Source organism: Prinia subflava, chromosome 17, assembly GCF_021018805.1.
Source record: "Prinia subflava isolate CZ2003 ecotype Zambia chromosome 17, Cam_Psub_1.2, whole genome shotgun sequence".
Classification (NCBI taxonomy): Eukaryota; Metazoa; Chordata; class Aves; order Passeriformes; family Cisticolidae; genus Prinia; species Prinia subflava.
Window position 1 is genome coordinate 12278170 of NC_086263.1, and position 20259 is coordinate 12298428.

Here is a 20259-nt window from a genome sequence, read left to right on the forward strand (position 1 = left end):
TTAAGTCCCGGGGTGGGTCCCGGTTCCCCCGGCCATGTGCGATCCCCAGTCCCGGTTCGTGGCCCGGGCCCGCCGCCGCTTCGCCATGACCCGCGAGTGCGCCGTGCTGCTGCCCGGCGTGTGCGCCGCCCTGGCCGACCCGCGCCAGCCCGGCCTCGACGACACCTGCCTGGAGAAGCTGCTGGACTGGTTCCGCAGCCTGACGTGGTTCGGTGAGTGCCGGGGCTGGCCCGAGGGGAGCGGAGCTCCATCACGGAATCGTTCGGGTTGGAAGGGACCTCTGGGGATCAGCCAGTGCCACCCACTGCCAGGGCAGGGTCACTAGAGCAGGTGACACGGGAATAGATGGCCAGGTGGGATGTGGACGTCTCCACCTGAGGTGCTGTGACACCTGGAAATGCTGCAGGTGAACGCGAATTCATCACTTCTAGCAGCTGGCAGGGAACCACTTCGCTGAGACAGGACAGTCCTGGCAGTGACCTGCTGATCTCTGGCCTCTCCCGGGCAGATCCCACTGTGGAGCTGGTGCAGGACAACCCGTGTCTGACAGAGCTCATCTCCTCCGTGCTGGCCCTGCCGGATCCCAGCCCCAGCATCCTGTCCTTCACCCTGCAGCTGGCTGGCATCCTCGCCTCTTCCGAGAGCCGCTTCCAGCACCTGCAGGTGAGCCCGCCACCCCGGGACTGCTGCTGTGTGTCTGTCCCCTCCTTCTGCATGGACAACCCCTGAAAATGTGCAGATTCTGATCAGTGAATTTGTGGCTTACATGGAACAACTCAGCAAAAGTGATACAAAGTGACAGCAATGTCCTACAATCACTATTCCTGATCAGTTTTCACCCAAAGCTGCTTCTCACTTGTCTCACCACAGTAGGAATGTGGATGCTGATGTGCAGTGCTTCCCATTTTTAGTCCAAAGAGTGCATGGGGTAACACCACAGCAGTCACTGCACAGTGCTGTACCCCAGGACAGATCCTGTCAATTTAAACTGCACTAACAGATGTCATTTTCCCTCGGTAGCAGGTTGACAGGAAATTTCTGATTCCCTGCAAAAACGGAGCTTTGTAAAGCTGTGCTTTCTGCAACAGGATACATTTTAGTACAAAACCCTAAAGGCTTCCTTCAGGGTAGAGATGTGTCACTATAGGACATGAAATAAATCACACACACTCTGTGATTTTTCAGAAGGCAACAAAAGAGAGGACACACTCTGTGATTTTTCAGAAGGCAACAAAAGAGAGGTTTATTCAAAATGATTTTTTATATACTATTTACAGAGACCAATATGATTTGATAGCAAAGTTAACACTTCTTTAACTACGTTGGTTAAACTAGAGGGCCTTAAGAAATCCCTCCTCTAAAGGGAATGAAAAACAAAGATATAATTAACGAAATATCTCTTTTTGTTTACAACAAATCGCCTAGGAAAGAAATTTCACAAACCAGAACATCTCAGGCATGAAATCAGGGCTATACAGGTGTATAAAGCAATTTAATGGAACTGATACACATAAGTTGTCCCTTAGCACCTGAAAACAGAGCAGTTTTGGTTTGGAGCACTCTGGTGTGCCCGTATGTTGCGAGATTTTGGAAACTGCCCATTTTAGTGATACTTCTAACAAGGGGAGGTTTCACTACAGCACTGATGCTCTTGGCTCGGCCAGAGCAGCCCCTTTTATGACTGTCTGCCCTGTGTTCTGCCCTGCCTCAGCAGGAGAAGCTGCTGGGGAGGCTCTTTGGCCGGGAGGGCCCGCGGGGCGGTGCGGCGTGGGAGGACGCGTCGGTGCGCAGCGCCTGGGCCAAGGGCGTGCACAGCATGCTGCACCACCAGCCTGCCCTGCCCTTCCTCTGCTCCACGGGTGAGTGCTGCTGGGGCTGCCATGTCCCTGCCATGTCCCCCTGCCTGTCAGATGGGAGGCTTTGTTTGTTTAAGATTAAAATAAGCCATTCGTCAAAACCACCCAAGTCACTGAAAGATGTTGGTTAAGTTAGCTAAGCATTAACTTTTGTTAAGTTAGTTATGCATTTGTTTTTTTTCTCCAAACACTGTAGGTGGTGTTCTTTTTAGAGGGGAAAGAATCTTATAAAGTTTCCCTTATAAAATTAAGAGTTATCTGTATTCCTCTTTGTAACTCCAACTAAAGGGTACATTTCAGCATGATTTTAGTGCAGAAAAACAAAGCAGAGGCTCATTTATCTCTTTGTGCTTGCACACATTTGCAATCATGTTGTTGTTACGCAGGTATGTAAATTCTGCTGTTAACACCAACTTCAGTTCCCATGTACAGAGGGGCCTGAAAGACTGGGTTGGTGTTAAAGTGCAGCACATGCTGCAGTCCATGTGATGGAAAGGTGGTACTGATACTGCTGTTCATGTTTTTTGTGCTGGTAATGTCCAGAGATGGTACAGGCTCTGTCCATAAATGCACATTGAGTGTGCTGTCAACTCTCCTGATATTACATTGAAGTCTGATCCTGACTTATTCAATCCCTGAGAATCTGAAAACAATTCTGTTTGCTTCTTCTGTTTGCTTGTTCTTAAGGACTGGCTGACTTTGAGTAGAGAGTACAAAGTATAAGAGAACCCCACCATCACCATTTAAAACTGTGTGGTACCTGAATTAAGGTCATAATTGGTTGTTTGTTCCTCCAGTGACTTGTTTTGTTTTCCCACAGGAGGCATGGATGTGATCTTCACTCTGCAGGGGGACCCCAGCCTGTTTGTGGCTTCAGCTGCCAGCCAGCTCCTGGTGCACGTGCTCACCTTCTCCCTGGAGTCTGAGACATCGAAAGCTCTCAGTGCAAGGGACTGTGACTGGCCAGTGTGTGCCCAGATGATTGTGAAGCACATCCACGAGTCACTCGAGTCCAGCTCTGCCTCTCACATCGAGCAGTCCCTGAAGCTGCTGAGCAGTTTGTTTGCCAGTTGCTTTGGCAGTTGTTATGCTGCATTGACCGAAGTCCTTTGGTCAGACATAGCAAAGCAAATTGAGTCCTTTCTGCTGCAGGAGACTGTTCAAGCACAGCCCCTGCTGGCCAATCTCCTGCTTAACGTGGCACGGTAAAGATCTTCTGGCACCTTGGAGAGTGCTGAGACAGATCTGTTTGCCACCGTGGGATTGGTTACACTTACACTTCTCTCTTCTCAGATCCCCTGTGTTTCGTGACACTGAAGGCAGCTTTTGGGCACTAGTGACTTCTGCTCTGGAACACTTAACCCCAGTACAAGCAGGTCCCCTGGCAGTGGGACTTTTGAAGCTCTGCAAATGGTAGGACTGCATGCAATGAAATTTCTGCACTATGCTGATGTTTGTGATCCATAATTCCCCTTTAGGTAGTAAAAAAGCAGCAGGAAATCATCAGATGAATACAGCACATACAGATATTGATTTACAGGCTAAGTAACACTCTTGTTCTAAAATAGAAGGACACTCTTTTGTTGCCTCTCTCCCAGCCTCCTTACACAGAATCCCACTCTCTATTTGCATAGCTTGATAAAGCTGCTTCTAAATTCCAGAGCCATTTCTCCTCTTCTTTTCCGTTAGCAAGGGGACCTTGGAAGAAGGCTCAAATTGTGATACTGCTTTTGTTGCTCTGTCACTGCTGGCTTGTTTAAAAGCCTGCATGAAAATCATTATCCTGCTCGGCATTTGGGGGCAGGTGTTTGGGAAGGAATTGAAGTTTACTTGTGTTGGTAACTGCTGTTTCCTCCTTGAAGCCCACAAGATGTCAGGATTCAGGCACTGACTGTTCTGCTTCAGCCAATGGACTGTATTTTGAGAGCAGCCTCCCAGCCTCTGGAATTTGCAGGTACAGTTGTGACAGAAAAGTTAGAGGCCAGTCTGCTTGCCAGTATTTTAAGTGCCTCGTGCAGACAAAATTGGAGGAAAAAGAGTAGGAGAAGTCAAGGACAGTAGCAGTGTTTGTGGTAAATCCTACTGCCAGTTCCATTTGAAGGGATATTCATCTACATCACCTGAATATCTTGGTTAACTTTAAAAATCACAGCCTTTTCTGTTCATGGATGGCCTGAGCTCTTCCCTTCTTGGTCCTCTAGGTTTGCTGGATGAGTCTGTCAGTGATCCTGGCACTGTTGAAAGTCTTCTGTCCTCCAAGACAACTTGTGCTGGTCTCCTGTGTCAGACCCTGGCTCACCTGGAGAAGCTGCTGTCTCTGGTAACATTCAGAGAGGGAAAAAAAGAGTCTGGGAATCAAACTGGTCTTTGGAAGACAGTGTTAAGATGGTTGCAGGCCACAGAAGGTGGAGAGGAATTGGCAGTGAGGGTTTCCACAGTTTAAGGAAATTTAGCACAGCAGGCTCTAAAAACAGAGGGATACTGAGACTCTTAAAGAGGGACTTAAGTTTTAGGTTTGTCTTGATGAGGTTTGTTACCATACCTTACTTGTATCGCAGCTATTGATCCTGAGAAGAAACACAAATTGAGCTGCTTTCCCAAGCAGTGAGAAGAATCTCCTTCCATCTGTGCAACAGTTCTTGGAAGAGGGAAATATAATTTATTTGTAGTTATTGACAGTATGATACCTTAAGAACCCACTAGAAGTTGCAATTTTTGCTGCCTTCTGACTTAAAATTGCTCTGTACTTGAGACTGTTGCTGGAAACTCTTTTCTTTCTCACCCATTAGAAGCATTTAAGAGTGGATTTACCCTGTGTGTCTCTGCTGCGCTCTCTCATGACAATTCTACAACTCTGCAATGGCTTCCTGAGCCCCACTTCTCCTCTGGGAAGCGCCCTGAGCCGGAATTTGATCAACTGCTTCAGAGTGCAAAAGTCAGCTCTTGATGTCCTTGCAGCACTCTCAGAGGAAAAGGGTGAGTTAATCTTTGCTTTCTTATCCTAAACAATTTTACAAGTACAATTCCGTGTCTTTCTGTATTTCAGCAGGGATTTGGGTGCCCCAGCTCTCAGTATTGATCCTTTGGGTTTGTTTTCTCTGTTTCAGACTGTGACACACTCGTAGGAAGTCTATTTGATATCCTTCTGGCATATCTGCAGAGTCCAAACACCAGCCCTACTGTGAGTATAGAGCTAGGGAGAGATCTATTAGCTTGCCCTTGAGAAGGGGTCTGACTGCAGTTGTTTCTTAGCACACTTTGTATTAGAATATGCAGGACACTTGTCTTGTGCTGGGTGGCCTGCAGAAAATAGCTAAAATTGTAATGAGCAAGGAACTGACCAGTACATTGAGAGTTCTTGAGAAGACAGGAGCTGTCCTGTCTGAGAGTAGCACTGACATACTCAACTTGACATGATCACAAAGTACTGAATTCTTTTTATTAAGGGGATTTGGTTTTTTGCTTTGTTTTGTTTGCATGACTCTGATGGCAGCTGCGAATCCAAAGCTGGAGGTACTAGAAATTTGTAATCCTAAATTGAACACAGGGATTTTTAGGTGTTTTTAAAAATGATATTTAAGCACCATTTATTTGTGTCTGGCTTCTTAGTAACGAGGCATATGCACTTGTTTACTCTGAGAATTTCTCTGTAAGTTTGAGGCTAAAATGAATTTTACTTTAAAGGCATAAAGGCAACTCTGCCTCCTCCTGTAGTAAAGTCCATCTGCTTTGCTTTGCTTCAGGTTCTAAAGAAAACCTTTCAAGCTACATCCAAGTGGTTGGTGCGATTGCAAGAGCTGTCCTGCTCCAACAGCCAGTGGCAACAACCTGAGAAGATTCTGGAAGGTAAAGAAGCTGGGACAAACAGCAGCTGGTGGCACACGTGAAATCTACTCCTGCTCAAAGCACTGGATTCACTTGTTCACAGTTATGTTGAATTTAGGTTTAGCTGCCCAAACAGTGCTTTGCAGAACTCTGGGAGAGGCACACAGCAGCAGCAAAAGGGATTGTATCAGAGGAAGTGGTGTAGAGGTTGTACAGGGAGTGCTTCAGTAGGGCTTGTTGCCTTTCGTGTCCACTCAGGTTTGTCACTTGCCTTTTACAGATGTGTTTGTGGTGCTGCAGAAACGTCTGTGCAGTCCTTGCTGGGAAGTAAGGGATTCTTCCCTGGAGTTCCTCACTGCCATGGTTAAGTGCTTGAGAGGTAGGTGCAAAGATTTACCCGTTCAGATTTGAGGAGTATTTCTCTTAATGCTGTGAAAGTCAGTCGGGCTGGTGAGGCATCTTCTGACCTGTAACTGGAGGGCTGAGAAAAGAAGGAAGTGTCAAGATATTTACTCCAGATCATGATCAAAACCTGACAATAACAATAATAAACTTCCACTGCTTTTTCTGTTGAACTCAGATTGCTGTACCTGCCAGTTTTGGTGAGTTAAACTGAGGGGTGTTGAGACATGCCTGTCACGGCAGGTGACAGTGCTTATGGCAGATAATCCTTTCTGGTTTTCAGTTTGCTCTGCACTGGAGTCTGGTTTCTTTCAGCAGGCTTGGGGCTGGACTTGAGGAGGCTAAAAGCCTAGACCTGCCTTATATGCTTGGGGTTAATTACTGATGTTCTTTGCTGCTGGCTCAGGCTTTGCAGCAGGTAGCACTGAGGCAGTGCTGACTTTCCCATGGTAGCTCTGCAGTGTTGGAAGGGAGGGAATGTTGTCGACTGCTGTTGTCCCCAGGTCACAAAGGAGGTATCCAGCATTCTCAGCTGCACTAGCACTTTACCCTGCAGCCCCTCTCAGTGCTGAGTTACTTTTGTTTTCTCTGCCATATGCCTGAAAACAGGAAAGGAAGACTATTTTTTCCTCCTTTAAGCAAAGGCATCAATTTTACGAGGCTGGAGCCATGTCCCCACTTGCTGCTAAAACGGGAAGTTTTTTCTTGCTGCTGAAACAACTCGAAGTGCAATTTTCCAAGTTCCAGTGTCTGTCAGTGCTTGACTAAAAGCTTCTGGGAGAGGGGGAGCCTGACACAGAACATCTGCCTGGTCCCTGCAGCAGCTCCTCTCCCTGGCAGCTCTCCCTGCAGGCAGTGGCCATCCTTGTGTGAGGCAAAGGGCTGTTTGCACTGGAAACAGCTTCATGCTGGGAGGGAATAAAGCCCCACTCCGTTGGATTGCTGTCTTGTTCACAGCCCAGAAGCAGTTCAGGCAGTGTCTGCTGTCCTCAGAGGTGCTGAGGCTCACAGAAAACCTGCTGGAGGACCCGGAGAGCTACGTGCGAGCGAGCGCCGTGACTGCCATGGGACACCTGGCCCTGGTTACCTGCTTTGCTCCAGAGTCACCTGTCACAGGCAGTCAGTATAACAAAGAGGTAGGATAATCTTTTTTGCATGAGCAGAATTCCCATCAGTTCACTGCTGTACAGCTTAGAACTTTCTTAAGTTGTCTGCTCGTGCAGGCAGATTGCACAACCAGTAATGACAGGATTTTTCACCTCTGCTGTTCTTTCTTAGTGAGTTCCTCCCCTCACTGTGCTTTCTCTTTTGTATTTTTGCATTTAGAGCATTGTAGCAAAGCTTCAGGAAATCCTGTCAACAGACTCGGAGGGCTTTCCTAGGAGGGCTGTGATCAGCATCTTCACCAAGTGGCTGAGAGAAGGCTGCACAGGCCAGCTGGAGGACACAGAGCAGTTTGTCTCCAGAGTCATCCAGACTGTGCAGCGGGACTTAGACTGGGAAGTCAGACTTGGTGGTTTGGAGCTGGTTGAAGTTTTCTGTAGCCAGACCATTTGCCAGCTTTCCCAGTGTCCCTATGCTCCTGTCTCCTCTGCAGTCTCGAGTTGCAGCCCTCAGAAGGAGCTGCTGCAGGTGTTCTGTCGAGCAAAGCTGTTTGGGTTCCTGTTTGGATCTCTGTGTGACTGTGACAAACCCGTGGGGCAGAGAGCCTGTGACGTGCTGGTTGGCTTGAGAGGCCATTTCTACCCCGTGAGTACTTTGGAGAATCCCCTGGAGATTGAAGATTCACCTGCAGGACGTGGCATTGCCTGGTTACAGAGGACACTGAGACAGGGTTCTGTGGCTCAGAACTTCCCCACGGATGGTGGTGCTGGGGTGGATTTCCAAGATGCAGAGAGCATGATGCTAGCTTTGGGTGCAATAGACTTACTGGAGCTGCATGATGAGCTCAACAAAAGCAGTGACCATGTGGAGGAAAGCCCTCAGTCCCTCTTAGAGGACATCCTTGCTACTGTGGGCACCACAGAGGATAATGAAGTTGACTGTTACTGAACACAGCTTTTGCTGTGAGGGAGCAGTGCTTAAGCAGTTTTCTGAAGGAGAAGGATGGTTTTGTTAGCTGTTAAATGGGTTAGAAAATCTTTGCTTTAATACTGATGTATTTTTTTTAAGTTTCCAATGAACTGTTGTTTTTCAAAATAAAAAAAAACATTAAGAATGGCATTTATTCTTTTTTTTTTAAAGTTGTTGTCTTTTAAGAAAGCACCAGACCATGCCTGCATGAGGAAGCATTTAAAAAAACAAAAGAGTGTCTGAAAACAAGCTGTTACAGGCTCCTTTTAGAGCCAGAGTAGCTAAAACTGATGGAGACTGGTTTTAAGGGACATTTGTTTTGACCTTTCTGTATTTATTCTAAAAACAGAGGTCTCAGCTTCCCCTGTGCATTTGGAGGTCTAGAGCAGAAGGTGGCATTTAAGGAGTCAAAAGCTGATCATCCTTAGCATTACAGATTTTCTCCTGTAGATCACAGACTTGTTTGATCTCAGCAGTGACACCAGCATGTTGACTTTGGTTTTAATTGGAGCCAGAAGCAAGTCCATTCTGATTTTTTCCCCAAATGCTCCTATTTTCCATTCCTGAAGTGCTCAAATAGTTTCTAACTTTTGAGAGAAACTTCCCCTTAAAGCTTTTTCAAGATAAATTTGATCTGTGATTAGTTTTGGTAACAATTAGAAACCAGCAGACATAATGTGAATGGCAACATGATTTTCTGAGAGAAAAAATTGCCAGTATTTTAAAAACCTGGAGAAGAATGCAGTTTGCAACCTGCTCCAGTATCTTGCCATGTGCTAAGAAGCTTTCTGCAACCTAGAAAAAACTCAAACCAAACAGTAACTCCAGCAGTAGATCAGACCATGGGGGTTCTTTCCCAGCACTGAGGTGTTCCTGAGCATCCTTTATCCTCCTGCAGCCTGGGGAGGGGCAGGAACAGGACTCTGGTTTTGGGGCAGTGCAGGCTGTAGCATCTAAAGCAGTGAGAGGACTTGTGCAATCCCCTCCCTGCAGCAGCACAGTGCACTGAGATTGGTTTGGATCTCTTGCTGCTGAGGCTGAAGGTTTGCTCTGTGCCTTTTGAGGAAAGCAGCACACTTACCTATTGCTCTGTTCAAGCTTTATGTGTGACAGAGCCCTTGGGTTTTGTACCAGCAGCTGTTTTTAGGAGAGAATAGCTCTGCTTCTGACACACCATTCCACCTGAGCTGGGTCTACACCTGGAAGAAGACAGAAAATACTAAAATCCAGGCCTTTTCCTGCCACTATGTTCATCTCAGAAATAGAAAGGGTTAGTGAGAGAGCAGGGATTTGCTTTTAGCGAAGTGTGGGGTGATTGTTCCAGCAGTCCTGTCCAGGGAAGGCACTGCAGCTCCAAAAGCAGCATTCTGTGTTGACAGCAGGTCAGCTGTGCTCCAGGAGAGCCCCCAGCAGGTTGCTGGGTGAACACCTCCCTCCTGTTCAGCACTGGAATGAATTCTTGTCATTTCAGGGCTGTGCAGTTTAGGAGACTCCAAGGAGTTATTCAGATATCAGCAAATTGAAAAAGTGAGTTGTTACAGAAGGAAAACTCACTGCTTATTACCAAGGTCTCTCAACTCCCAGACCTATTAATTTTTCATGGAACTATTTTTTTATTTTTAATCAGCTGGGGTGAGGGTGACATTATGTTTGTAGCATTTTCCTAATTGCAGTCCAAAATCGTGTTTATACCCTTGTACACCAAAAAACAAATGTACAAGCTGGGGGGCTCCTTATCTTTAGAAGAGGTACTAAGGACTTGTTTCCTCTTTCATTAAAAACATGTCTCCACCTCCACAACCCTGTGCCAGTGCTGACTGTGTATTTCTGTCCTGTCTGAGCTCCCTGCTTTGCCTTTTGTTTTCTCTGCTGCTCCAGGGGCAGTGGAGTCCCTCTGACACCGAGGTGCTGGCACTGCCATCCTGCCCCTGACAGCTGGGAGGAGCAGCAGGGGTCACAGACATCTGGGCAGTGTGTGGAACAAATGCCCAGGCCTGGAGAGGTTAAGGGAGGTGAAAAAGGTGAAAACAAACTAAAAATTTCACAACTCTTTCTACAGAAAACAAGGGGGTGAGAGTTTTGAGCTGGAAATTTTAGCTACCAAGTTTATGAGCACACAGCAGCAGGTGCTGACGTGGATCACCCCTCAGGCTGGGTTACCCTCTCTAGGATGCCCATCCTCACACACCTCACCCATACAAGCCCTACCCCACTTCTTACACTCACAACTGACTTTAAACCCACTTCTTACCCTCCCAAGCTTTTTCTGCAGCTCTACAAGATCCTCATCCCAGCCACAGAGCTTCCTGCTGGGTTAAGAATTACTCTGTGTGCTGTCTTGCCAAGGAGCTGTGGTGGTGGCTTGGCTCCCAAGGAGACAGCCCTGAGCAGCCCTGGCTGCCCCCAGGTGCATCCTGAGCACTCACTTCAGCAAATGCCAAATAAATTGTTATTTAACCACTTCACAGCTCAACAACATCTGTCCCTCCAGCCACCAGCTCACTCTGTCACACAGCACAGAGAGGGAGGGGCTGCTGGGCCTGCTCCTATGGGCATTTTGGGATGGATTTCTCTGGGAACTGCAGCGCTCACCCCATCAGAGCTGTAGCTGTGTTTGGTTTCTGCAGGAGGCAGGCACCACTGAGAGTTTTTCCAACACCCACAGAGCTGATCCTGGCAGAGGCTGTGGCCAGGCATGGGCAGCAGTGCAGGAGGACACGAGGCTCAGGACTGTCCTCTGGTTTTAAGTAGGCTGTGAATGGCCAGCAGGAGAAATACAGGTGGTATTGACAAAAACCATCACAGCTTAAAAAAATTTGTCTCTCTGGTGGCTGATGCTGTGAAAGAGGAAAATTTCAAGGCTCATTTCAGCTCTTTATCTGCACTGGGGCAATGTTGTGTTGTCTGATCTGTACACAGGTAGGAAATTCCTAGAGCTGCTTTCAGCATTTCAGCAAAGCTCTGAAGAAAAGGATTTATCCTTTCACTGCTCACACTCAGGCACCAGGGAGAATAAGCATCTTTGGCTCAGCCCTACTCTAGCAATGGCTTTATGAAAGCTGCCAAAGGAATGGCTGTTAATTTTCTGGTTTAATACACTAGACATTTACAATACAAAGAATATTCTTTGCCTAATTACTCTAATTGCACAACTTAGTCAAAAATGGGCCATAAATGTCTAGGGCTGTTGCTTCAGCTTAGATATACATGATCTGTGATTACAGATCAATTTGTGCACATCTATGCAATTCCTTCTCTCCTCCTCTGATAAAATTTGCTCTACCTTTCAATACATATTCATCAGGGCTTCTGAAAACCAGTGTGCATTAGAGAGGAACTCAAACAGCTTCACTGCAGAAGATCTCAACAATTTACAATAGGAAAATGTGGCAGTAGCAGCAGCTCTGTGGTCTGTGTCATTTCCCCTCGGAGTAGTGGGTTTTGTCTTCTGCTGAGAAATAAAACATCACTTGAGCAGGGCCAGACCTGAGCCTGTGCCAGCTCCAGAGGCAGAGCAGGTCCTGCCTTTAACCTTGGAGCCAGCACTGGGAGAAATGGGATGTGAAGGAGCTGTGTGCTCATCTGGACAAGGCAGAGCAGAGCTGAGGATGTGCAAGTGTAAGGAAACACATCCTGGGGCTCTCCTAAATCCCCCCGAAGGAAGGGGGTGAGCAGCCCTCAGCAAGGGTCCCTGCAGAGCTACAGGTGCAATTACACAACTTCAGCTCGAGCAAAATGAAATAAAAGAAAGATGTGTTTCTATCCGTGGTACCAGTACCCACTCTCTGCTCAGAGCACACCAGCTGGAAGTGTTTATTTACATAATAATGCACATGTAACAGGCCTGCAAAGATACCTTTCACACCTCTGCCTCCAAAACAAACCCCTCCAAACCAAGGAACTCCCCACTTGCCTGGTTGTTTACCTCCATGCCAGGCAGGAACCCAGTGTCTGGCACAGAGGGCGCACCCACCTCTTTGAGAGACATTTCTTGGTTAGATCAGATCAGAGCAGGTGTTAAACCACGACCTTCACCAGTTCCTGGAGAGTGTTAGAGCTTGAATTGTCTTAGGTCTGACCCTTTTTCCTCATTATCAGTGCAGGGGCATTACCCACAAGAGGCAGAGCCCTTCAATCTTCACTTCTCCCCTCTCATTGTCCTTCACTCCTCACATTTCCAGTCTCCACTGACCTCGCATTCCCTGGGCTCCCAGGCTGGCTGAGCAGAAGGGAGCAGGATCTGCTGCTGTGCAGGGACACCCAGGCTTGCCCAGGCTGGTCCCTCCTCTGAACTCAGAGCAGCTCCTGGGCTGGGCTGTGACCAGCACTGAGCCACGCCTGGCAGATGGTGAATGCAGCCTGGACATCTTGAAACAGGGCTTGGCCAGCCAAGGCAGCCTCTGAACAAACCCTTATTGAGCTGCAGGAGCCATCACATGAATCCTTCTGATTCAGCCCTTGCAGGCTGGGGCACAGGTGAGTCCCCAAACCCATCACTCTCCATAACAAACACCTTGGATGGGACTGATCTCGTGATTACAACTCTCATTAGGAGCCAACAACAAAAAAGCTGCAGTTAAAGCACAAATGCCAGCGGTTGCTAAGTGACAGCATCCATCACAGCCCTGAGACAAACAGCTGTGGATGCACAGCAATCCTGGCTTGTCCATGTAATTGAGGATAAAAATGCTGTTTTCACTGCTGTCTAGTAATCTTAGCTTTGACCCAACAGAGTATTCTGTGCTTCAGGTTCTGACAAAGAGCCCTGTGAAAACAAGGCTAAATCTTCCACTAAAACCAGTTGAAGTGAATTTGATTCAAAATACCTTTAATATTGCATGCTCTTTCAACATATTTTCTTGCCAGTGAAGCAGTGCATAAGACAACATGGCTTTCTCAGTTAAATGGCCCAATTCTGAAAACAGAGAGCAGTGACAGTATTTTCAGTGAGGGTCATGCAAAACAACAAAATCAACAAAATCCCCACTTGTTGGCTTCCATAGGGAACCTGTGGGCTTTGTTCAACGCTGAAGCTTTCTGCAGTATTTGGGAAAGACAATAAGATTTCAGAGCTGTAAATGAATTTATCCTCATAAATAAAGTATTTAAACTGTACATTTAAAATCACATGAAATGATGGTTGAGTCGTTCAGGAGCCTGAGGTCCAGCAAGGCACAAAGGGGAGCCCTGCCAGGGCTCCTGACCTGACTCCTGACCCCGAGCGGCAGCTCTGCTAATTACACCTTCCTAATGAACCCTCTGCTGCTCTATCCACTCCATTTCCAGTGCCAGCAGGAACAGATCCTGCCGACAGCTCCAAGAGAACACGAGTGTGGTGTGGTCACAGCTCACCAGTGTGGGTGAAGCCAGCCTGGCTGCTGCCTTTGGGCACTATCTCCACTGCAGCACAGTAAACACTCCTATTTTGCACATTACACCAGAGTAAAATGTGATTTGGTTTTTCCCCTCTATATTTTATGTGTAAACAGAGCACTTTCCTGGCTGCTCTCATTGCTCAGATCGCTTCACCACATCAAGAAAAGCAGCGTGCCTCTCACTGGTGTTAAACCTCTGTGTCTCTGCTCTCCAAATCCAATATTCACGGGGTGAATATTGCAGCTCAGACAGAGGCCTGCCTCTCCAGCAGCACTGAACCAGCAGCTCCACGGTGCAGAGTGTCTGTCTGGCTGCATGGAAGGCACGTCCTCCACGTGAGCTGGCGGGCACACAGCTCAGCCTGCCTGCCACCACAGCCGTGGCATCGGGAGGGGATCACAGAGAAGCCTCCTGTCACCCTAATTCCTGTTGAGAGCTTCTGCCCCGTAGGGATCAGCCTTGCCTTCCTCCCTAGTTTGGGAGCATCTTCCCCGCCCTTTATTTATTTCAGCGAGATCAAAGATTCATCTCCATGGAAACGTCTGAGCTCAAAGAGTTTCTGCACTACAGCTTTGCATCCTGCACGGAGGGCTTGGCACCGTTTTTTGAGACGGAAGCTTTGAGATGCTCAGCAGTCAGGTCTCTCCAGGAATGGTGTGAAGAGCAGTAATCAATACCCTGAGCAGTGTGGGTCCGTGTGTCACTGACACAGCAGAGTGGAACTGCTGTTCCCCTGTGGAATCTGTGGCCCATGAAGGGCACGTGGGGACACTGCCAGGACTGCTCTGCAGTTGCTGGCACTTTGTCCCCATAGCTGATATTTGGTAGGGCTGCCAGGAGACCAGAGCCATGTGGGCAGAGCTGCTGGAGCCCATCAGTGCCCAGCCTGTGCTGCAGCTCACGCCTCAGAGGAGGCCACAAAGCTGCTTGGATTTACCCAAAGCAAACAGAGAATGGCCCAACACCCAGTCCAGCAAAGACCTCATGAATTCTGCATCCAAACTGCTGCCTCTGGGCCAGTAGTGGCTGGGCCACTGTGTCTGTGTCATTCCAGTGATTTCCCTCCCAGTAGCTCTGAGCTCCAATTCCTCCAGTGCAGTCACTCCTACAACTAGTTCCCAGGAGAGGGAAAATAAAAAAATTAAGCAAAACAGACATGTTTAATCTATTTTTGTTCCCTTTTCAGCTCACCACATGGCCACACAAACTGTTAAACTGTTGTTCTGGGGGCAGGAGCAACCAGCCAGGAGGAAAACTATTCAGACATCCACGGCAGCTGCTGCTGACAGAAAGGGGCCGTGGAGCTGCAGCCTCGCAGGAAATCCTGAATTCTACTTAACTCTCACATGAGGAAAAGGAGGACAAAAAGGAGTGAAACAGAACTCATTTACAAGACTCACATTTCCACAGGCATGGCCTAGGAAGGGTGAGCAGGGAGTGGAGGGCACATGGGGCTGCATTTGCAGGGGAGCAGAGCTGACAGCATCCACCTGGAGCCAGCCCCCAGGGCAGGGGAAACCCCTTCTGCCAGCACTGCTGGGGGCTCAGATTCTGCTCTTGGAGAAGTCAGACCACACCTCACTGCTCGGGGCAGAGCCCTGAGCTGCCCATATGCAAGCACAATGTGATTTTTGTAATCATATTAAAAAATTTCAGAATAGCAACTGTGCAGAGAGCAATCCAGCTGCCAGCATTATCCTAGGGCACAGGCAGAATACGCCAGCCATGAATTAATGCTGCATAAGCTGCACCACGCTGAGTTTCATGGCTTAATTATAAAAGAGAAAGCAATAATCAAGGGATCTGTAAGGCTAATAAATGTTCTGAGAACACCAAATGTGACACCAGAGCCGCAGCCAGTGCGACAGGACATGAATGCATTTAAAAAGCACATTAATCACACCCTGTGTGTTAATTCACAGTTGGTTTCCAGTGACAGCACTTGGCCTTTGGCCGCCTTTGTGGCGTCACCAGGCGCAGGGATCCTCTCCCAGCCCAGAGCAGGCTGGGCTGTGGTCAGTTCCTGAGCCAAAAATCCCAGCCATGCATCAGCCCAACGGGACACGGAGATGGGCTCTGATCAAGGCCCTGCAGCCCTGTGCTTCCCCTCGGGTCAGTGCCCACACCTGTCCTGGCATCCAGAGCTTCCTGGTCACTGCTGTGTCCACCTGGCAAAGGACAGCACAAGGCAAACTCTCCAGTCACCTCTGCAGCAAAATATTGAAAACGCTTCTGTTGCTCAATGCCTCCAGCTATCTCTGCTCTCCATCTCGTGTTTCATCTCCCTGCAGTGTTTTAATTACTCAGAGCATTGCAGGGCTCAGCCACAGACCTCCCCCCTTCTGTGGGGAGAGCTGTTTCAGGTTAGAGACCATGTGAAACTTGATGTCTCTACATCTCAGGGAAAACTCAGGGAAAACTCTGAGAAACCTTAAAACTGGGGTGCCACCAAAACCCTCTCCACCTGCACTGTCACACAGCAGTCCCCACATTCTGTACACTGAGATGTCAGTGCAGGACACGACCCAGCCCTGAACTGGTGACATCAGCAGGACACTCCCTGAGCTGAAACACTGCAGGACTCAGTGCCAGGCAGGGCTGCATGTACAGAAACTTGAAATGCTCCCAAACATCCATTTCTGCCCAATAATTTATTGGAATCAGAAAGTTTCCTAACTGCAAATGTCTCATTCTCCAGCTCTCTGCAAAGGGCTGCTCTTCACAGTTCTCTGCCCAAAGATCTATTATCAAAGATTTATTTCAAAAGAAATAGCTGCCCTTCTTCCCTTACTAATATCCCCAAATTTATCTATGTCCTACTTAACACCTCCTCTGAAACCAGGAAGCAAAAAGCTATTTCTGCTGGGCTCAATAAGTGGACTCTGCTGAATCCCAGGGAATACACAGATCAGATACCAGGCTGAGTTTAAATCCTGGGATGGATTGCTCAGGCAGCAGCCTCCTCAGTGTTCCTAAATCCTTATCAGGAGCCAAGAGGAAGACAATTGTGAAAATAAATAAATAATCATTCTGTATATTCCCCAGATCTTCTAAGCTGGGCCAAATTTGTACACTGAAGTTGCATTCTCCTGGCTGTAAAAATACATCTCTGCCCCCTCTTCTGCCTCTGCAACCATCTGGGGACCTGCCATCATGCTTCCTCATGGGAATGAATCATGGAGCAGCCACGCTGACTTCCCACAGAGAGACACAAAATCAATGGTAAAAAGTGAAGAAGACCCTCAAATTTTCCTTGGATTGGCACAAGACAGACTTGGACCAGCTGCTGCCCACACGTGTGGGCTGATGGATCAAGAGCCTCCAACTCCAGTCAAAACTCTCAGCTCTGAGTAAGCCCAGAGCATTAGAAGCTGCCCAGATGCACATGAAGCCTGATCTAGCAACTTATTTGCAAATAAATGGCTCCCTTTCATCCACCCACAGATCTTCTGCCCAGTATTTTCATCTTCACTCCAGAGCTGCTCTCTGCTATCTTCTCCTCCAGCATCAGCTGTGGCAGCAGATTGCACTCACTCATCAAAGGGGCTGGGCTCTCTCTCTGCTCCTTGAAGCCTCTGGCACTCCAGCAACACCAGCCAAACATTTGTTTTCATTAAAGCTCCTCCCTGAGCTGCCAGCACAGCCTGGACTGTGCCAGGACACAGCACAGAGGGACAGTTTTGGTGTCTGGCTCTGCCTTAGGGACACCGATGTCCCCACTCCATCAGCCCCCAGCAGGTGCCTGCTGCTCTCTGCTCCTCTCCTGCCACCCCTGCAGAGGGAAGGGAGCTGTTCCCTGCTGCCAGTCCCAGGGGAATCGTGGACATCCCCCAGTGCCACACTCAGAGCTGCCCAGCCACGCCTGCAGGAGGATTTTGGATGGGGCAGGGCAGGTCCTGGCACACGGCTGGGATGGCACTGCCCAATGCAGGGCAGCAGCTGGGCAAAGGAGGGGCCTTCCTCAGCACCAGCACAATGCACTGCATTTTCATGGTACCACTGGAGGAGACAAGGAACATTTCACCCCCCATCACATCCTCTGATGTGTGGCAGGGAGCCAAATCCACTGATTTCAGTGAGGAAGCAGAAACCTCCTGTGGGCTTGTCAGATGAGGTCCCTCAGGCTCTCCAGTTCAAGGTGAAATCCACTTCCATAACTCCTCTCTTGCCTCAGACTCTCTACCAGAACCACATCAGCAGACCTTCAGCTAGCAAAGGGAGTGACCCTGACCCCAGACAGGTCCGTGCCACATCCTGCCAGCACCTCCCAGGATGGGAACCCTCAATCTCCTGTGCAAACCTGTCAGTCCTGTTCCTCCTCCTTCCCATCACCATTAACATGTAGGAGATCTCACCCTTTGATTTTGAGCCTGTTCCTCCCAGCAAATTTTGTACTTTACTCATTTCCATAGAAGCAGCAACATGAGGTTGGGTTCTTCACTTTTTATGTGTGGGCATTCCCTGATTCTCCTCCTTGTGCACAACACAGTCCCAAGGTGAGACAGATGTGGCTGCAACTGCTTTAGGACCAGCACCAAAGCAGCTGCTGGTGGTTCTACAGTGCTGCCCAAAAATAGGTCAGGGTTTTGTGACTGCCCAGCAGAGACAACACGAGCTGAGCCCACTCTGCTCTCTCTGGGCTGCTGCTGAAGTCCAGACTTTCAGACAGCTTTGTGTGCATTGATGCTTTGTGGTAGCAGCACAAACTGAAATTGGGAGCACCATCCAGGAGGGATTCAGAAATCCATGCCAAGAGCACAGCCTTCAGTTCATTTCCTAAAATCAAGGTGGGGCCACCAATTCTACTCTTCACCTTCTCAGAGCAGAGGCCACCACATTTCACCCTATCCTTGCTCTGCTGAACACAGGAACATGTGCTTGGCTGAAGCCCACTTGGGGAAAGGCATCTTATCTTGAATAGAAAACACTATTGCATGGGAAGACTTTCACTTTCCTCAGTAATTTGTTCCAGCAGCTAATCAACTTCATTCTTTAAAAAAATTAATGCTTATTTTCTCATTTCAATCAGTCTGGCTTCAGCCTGCAGCTGTGGGTTTGGGCTGCCTCATCTCTCTGCCTTACACAGCTTGTGGGTACCTGCCTTTTCTCCCCATGGAGCTATTTCTGTATCTATACAACTTTCTTCAGCTAAACAGCTACAGTTGTCTAAATTCCAGTCTCAGGCAGCAGTTTTGGGATTTTTCTCATTCTGCCTCTCCCTGAGGATGTGCTGCCCCGTGAAGTTTCCTGCCCTCACCAGCCCAAGGCACGTGCCCTGTGTTTTACATCCTCCCGTGAGGAGGACACAGCTCGTGGCCACTCCAGGAAACTCAGCTCTGCACAAACAATTGATTTCAGAGCAGAATGGTGGCTGCTGCTGATCACTGCACATAAAGGGCACTTGTGGTGAGCATCACGTCCGTGCTGTGAGCAGCTCCAGTCGCAGCTGAGCCAGTGCTGGGTGCAGCTGTCCCGGCGCCCTTGCGCTCCCTCCACAGCCCAAAATCCCCATCCCTCTCACTGACTGCTCTCTCCAACTCCTGGTTGTCTTCTCATCTGAGTTTTGACGCCCTCCTGCTCCCTTTTCCCTTCCTTTTCTACTGATCCTCTCTTACTAAAACTCCTTGCCTCCTAAAAATTCACAGAGTGACTGTGTGGCTGTTTCCTCATCACTGTCCCTCCATCTCCCTCACTGCCCACCTCCTCCTGTGTCTGCCCAGGAGAAATGCATCATTAGGAGAACATTTAATGACAACACCAGTCCTGTTTACCTGTGCTGGTCAGTCAGTGGGCTGGCAGCTAAGCCAGCTACGATTTATTAAGTTTACAATAGGTTTAACAAAAAAATAATTGTGCATTTTGGGAGCACACTGTATCAGTGCATTTGTTTTTTCAGTTCACAGCTTCCTCGTGTAGGAGCTGACTCTTTGAGGCTTGTTGTGGTTCTAAACATGTTGATGGTGTACTCAGAGCAACTAATAAATATATAATTTAAGTAATTAATACAAATAAAGTCTCATTACAAGCAGCAACCAATTAAAACAGCACAGAGGGCATCTCCTGTGCTCTGGGTAGCAGCTGAAGTGGAAGAAGATACTATTGCAAGGCCTCAGAATTCCCTCCTGCCCTTCCCACACTCTGAATCTCTGGAAGGTTTCCCACAAGGAAGATTCACGAGCAGCCTCTGCTGCCAGGAGAAGCTGCTGCTTCGCCTTGGCCTGATTATGAGAGCAGCAAATTAGGGCAATTTTTCACCAGTGATGCTGCCAGTGCCTTCAGAGCAATGCAGGTCCCAGGCACGCAGGCTGCAGCAGGGATGGTCTCATCGTGGTGCTGGCTAATCCTGCAGCATGGCACGTGGTCACCCATCCACTCCTGTGGCCACCACGACTCCAGCAGGACATTCTGCTGGCCCTAGCAAGGCCTGTGGTTGTTCTGGGAGTGCAGATGGCATTTGGGCTGCCAGCACTGCTACAGCTCCTGAGGCTGTGAAATACTGTTTTTCCCCTAATTTCAGTTTATGTCACTTAGGGACATGCTTGGGTCCCAGCCAGGGCGTTTCCTTTTTCCTCCCATCCAGGGATGGCAGAAATGAGGGATCAAAGCACCGAAGAGGATCAAAACATGAAAGGCAGACTAAATGAAGCCATGAAGAAATGGGAACAGAGATGCACTCCTTTAATGTAATTAACCTTTAACAGATAATAGTCCCGAATGAAAGGGCATC

The 20259-nt window shown here is 48.4% G+C and overlaps 1 protein-coding gene across 2 annotated transcripts; it reads left to right on the forward strand.

The window, feature by feature from the left end:
* Window positions 1-16: 16 nt before the first annotated feature.
* On the forward strand, window positions 17-8300 carry BRAT1 (BRCA1 associated ATM activator 1). Of its 2 annotated transcripts, none has more exons than XM_063414000.1 (13): window positions 17-212; window positions 509-663; window positions 1712-1859; window positions 2677-3061; window positions 3150-3269; window positions 3719-3810; window positions 4058-4176; window positions 4646-4832; window positions 4964-5037; window positions 5600-5702; window positions 5962-6060; window positions 7041-7219; window positions 7410-8300. In XM_063414000.1, exons 1-13 carry the CDS (start codon window positions 35-37, stop codon window positions 8133-8135), a joined length of 2565 nt encoding a protein of 854 aa, XP_063270070.1. In that variant the 5' UTR covers window positions 17-34; the 3' UTR covers window positions 8136-8300. The 2 variants fall into 2 exon arrangements, with proteins under 2 accessions (XP_063270070.1, XP_063270071.1); XM_063414001.1 differs by having other exon boundaries at window positions 1715-1859.
* Window positions 8301-20259: the final 11959 nt, after the last annotated feature.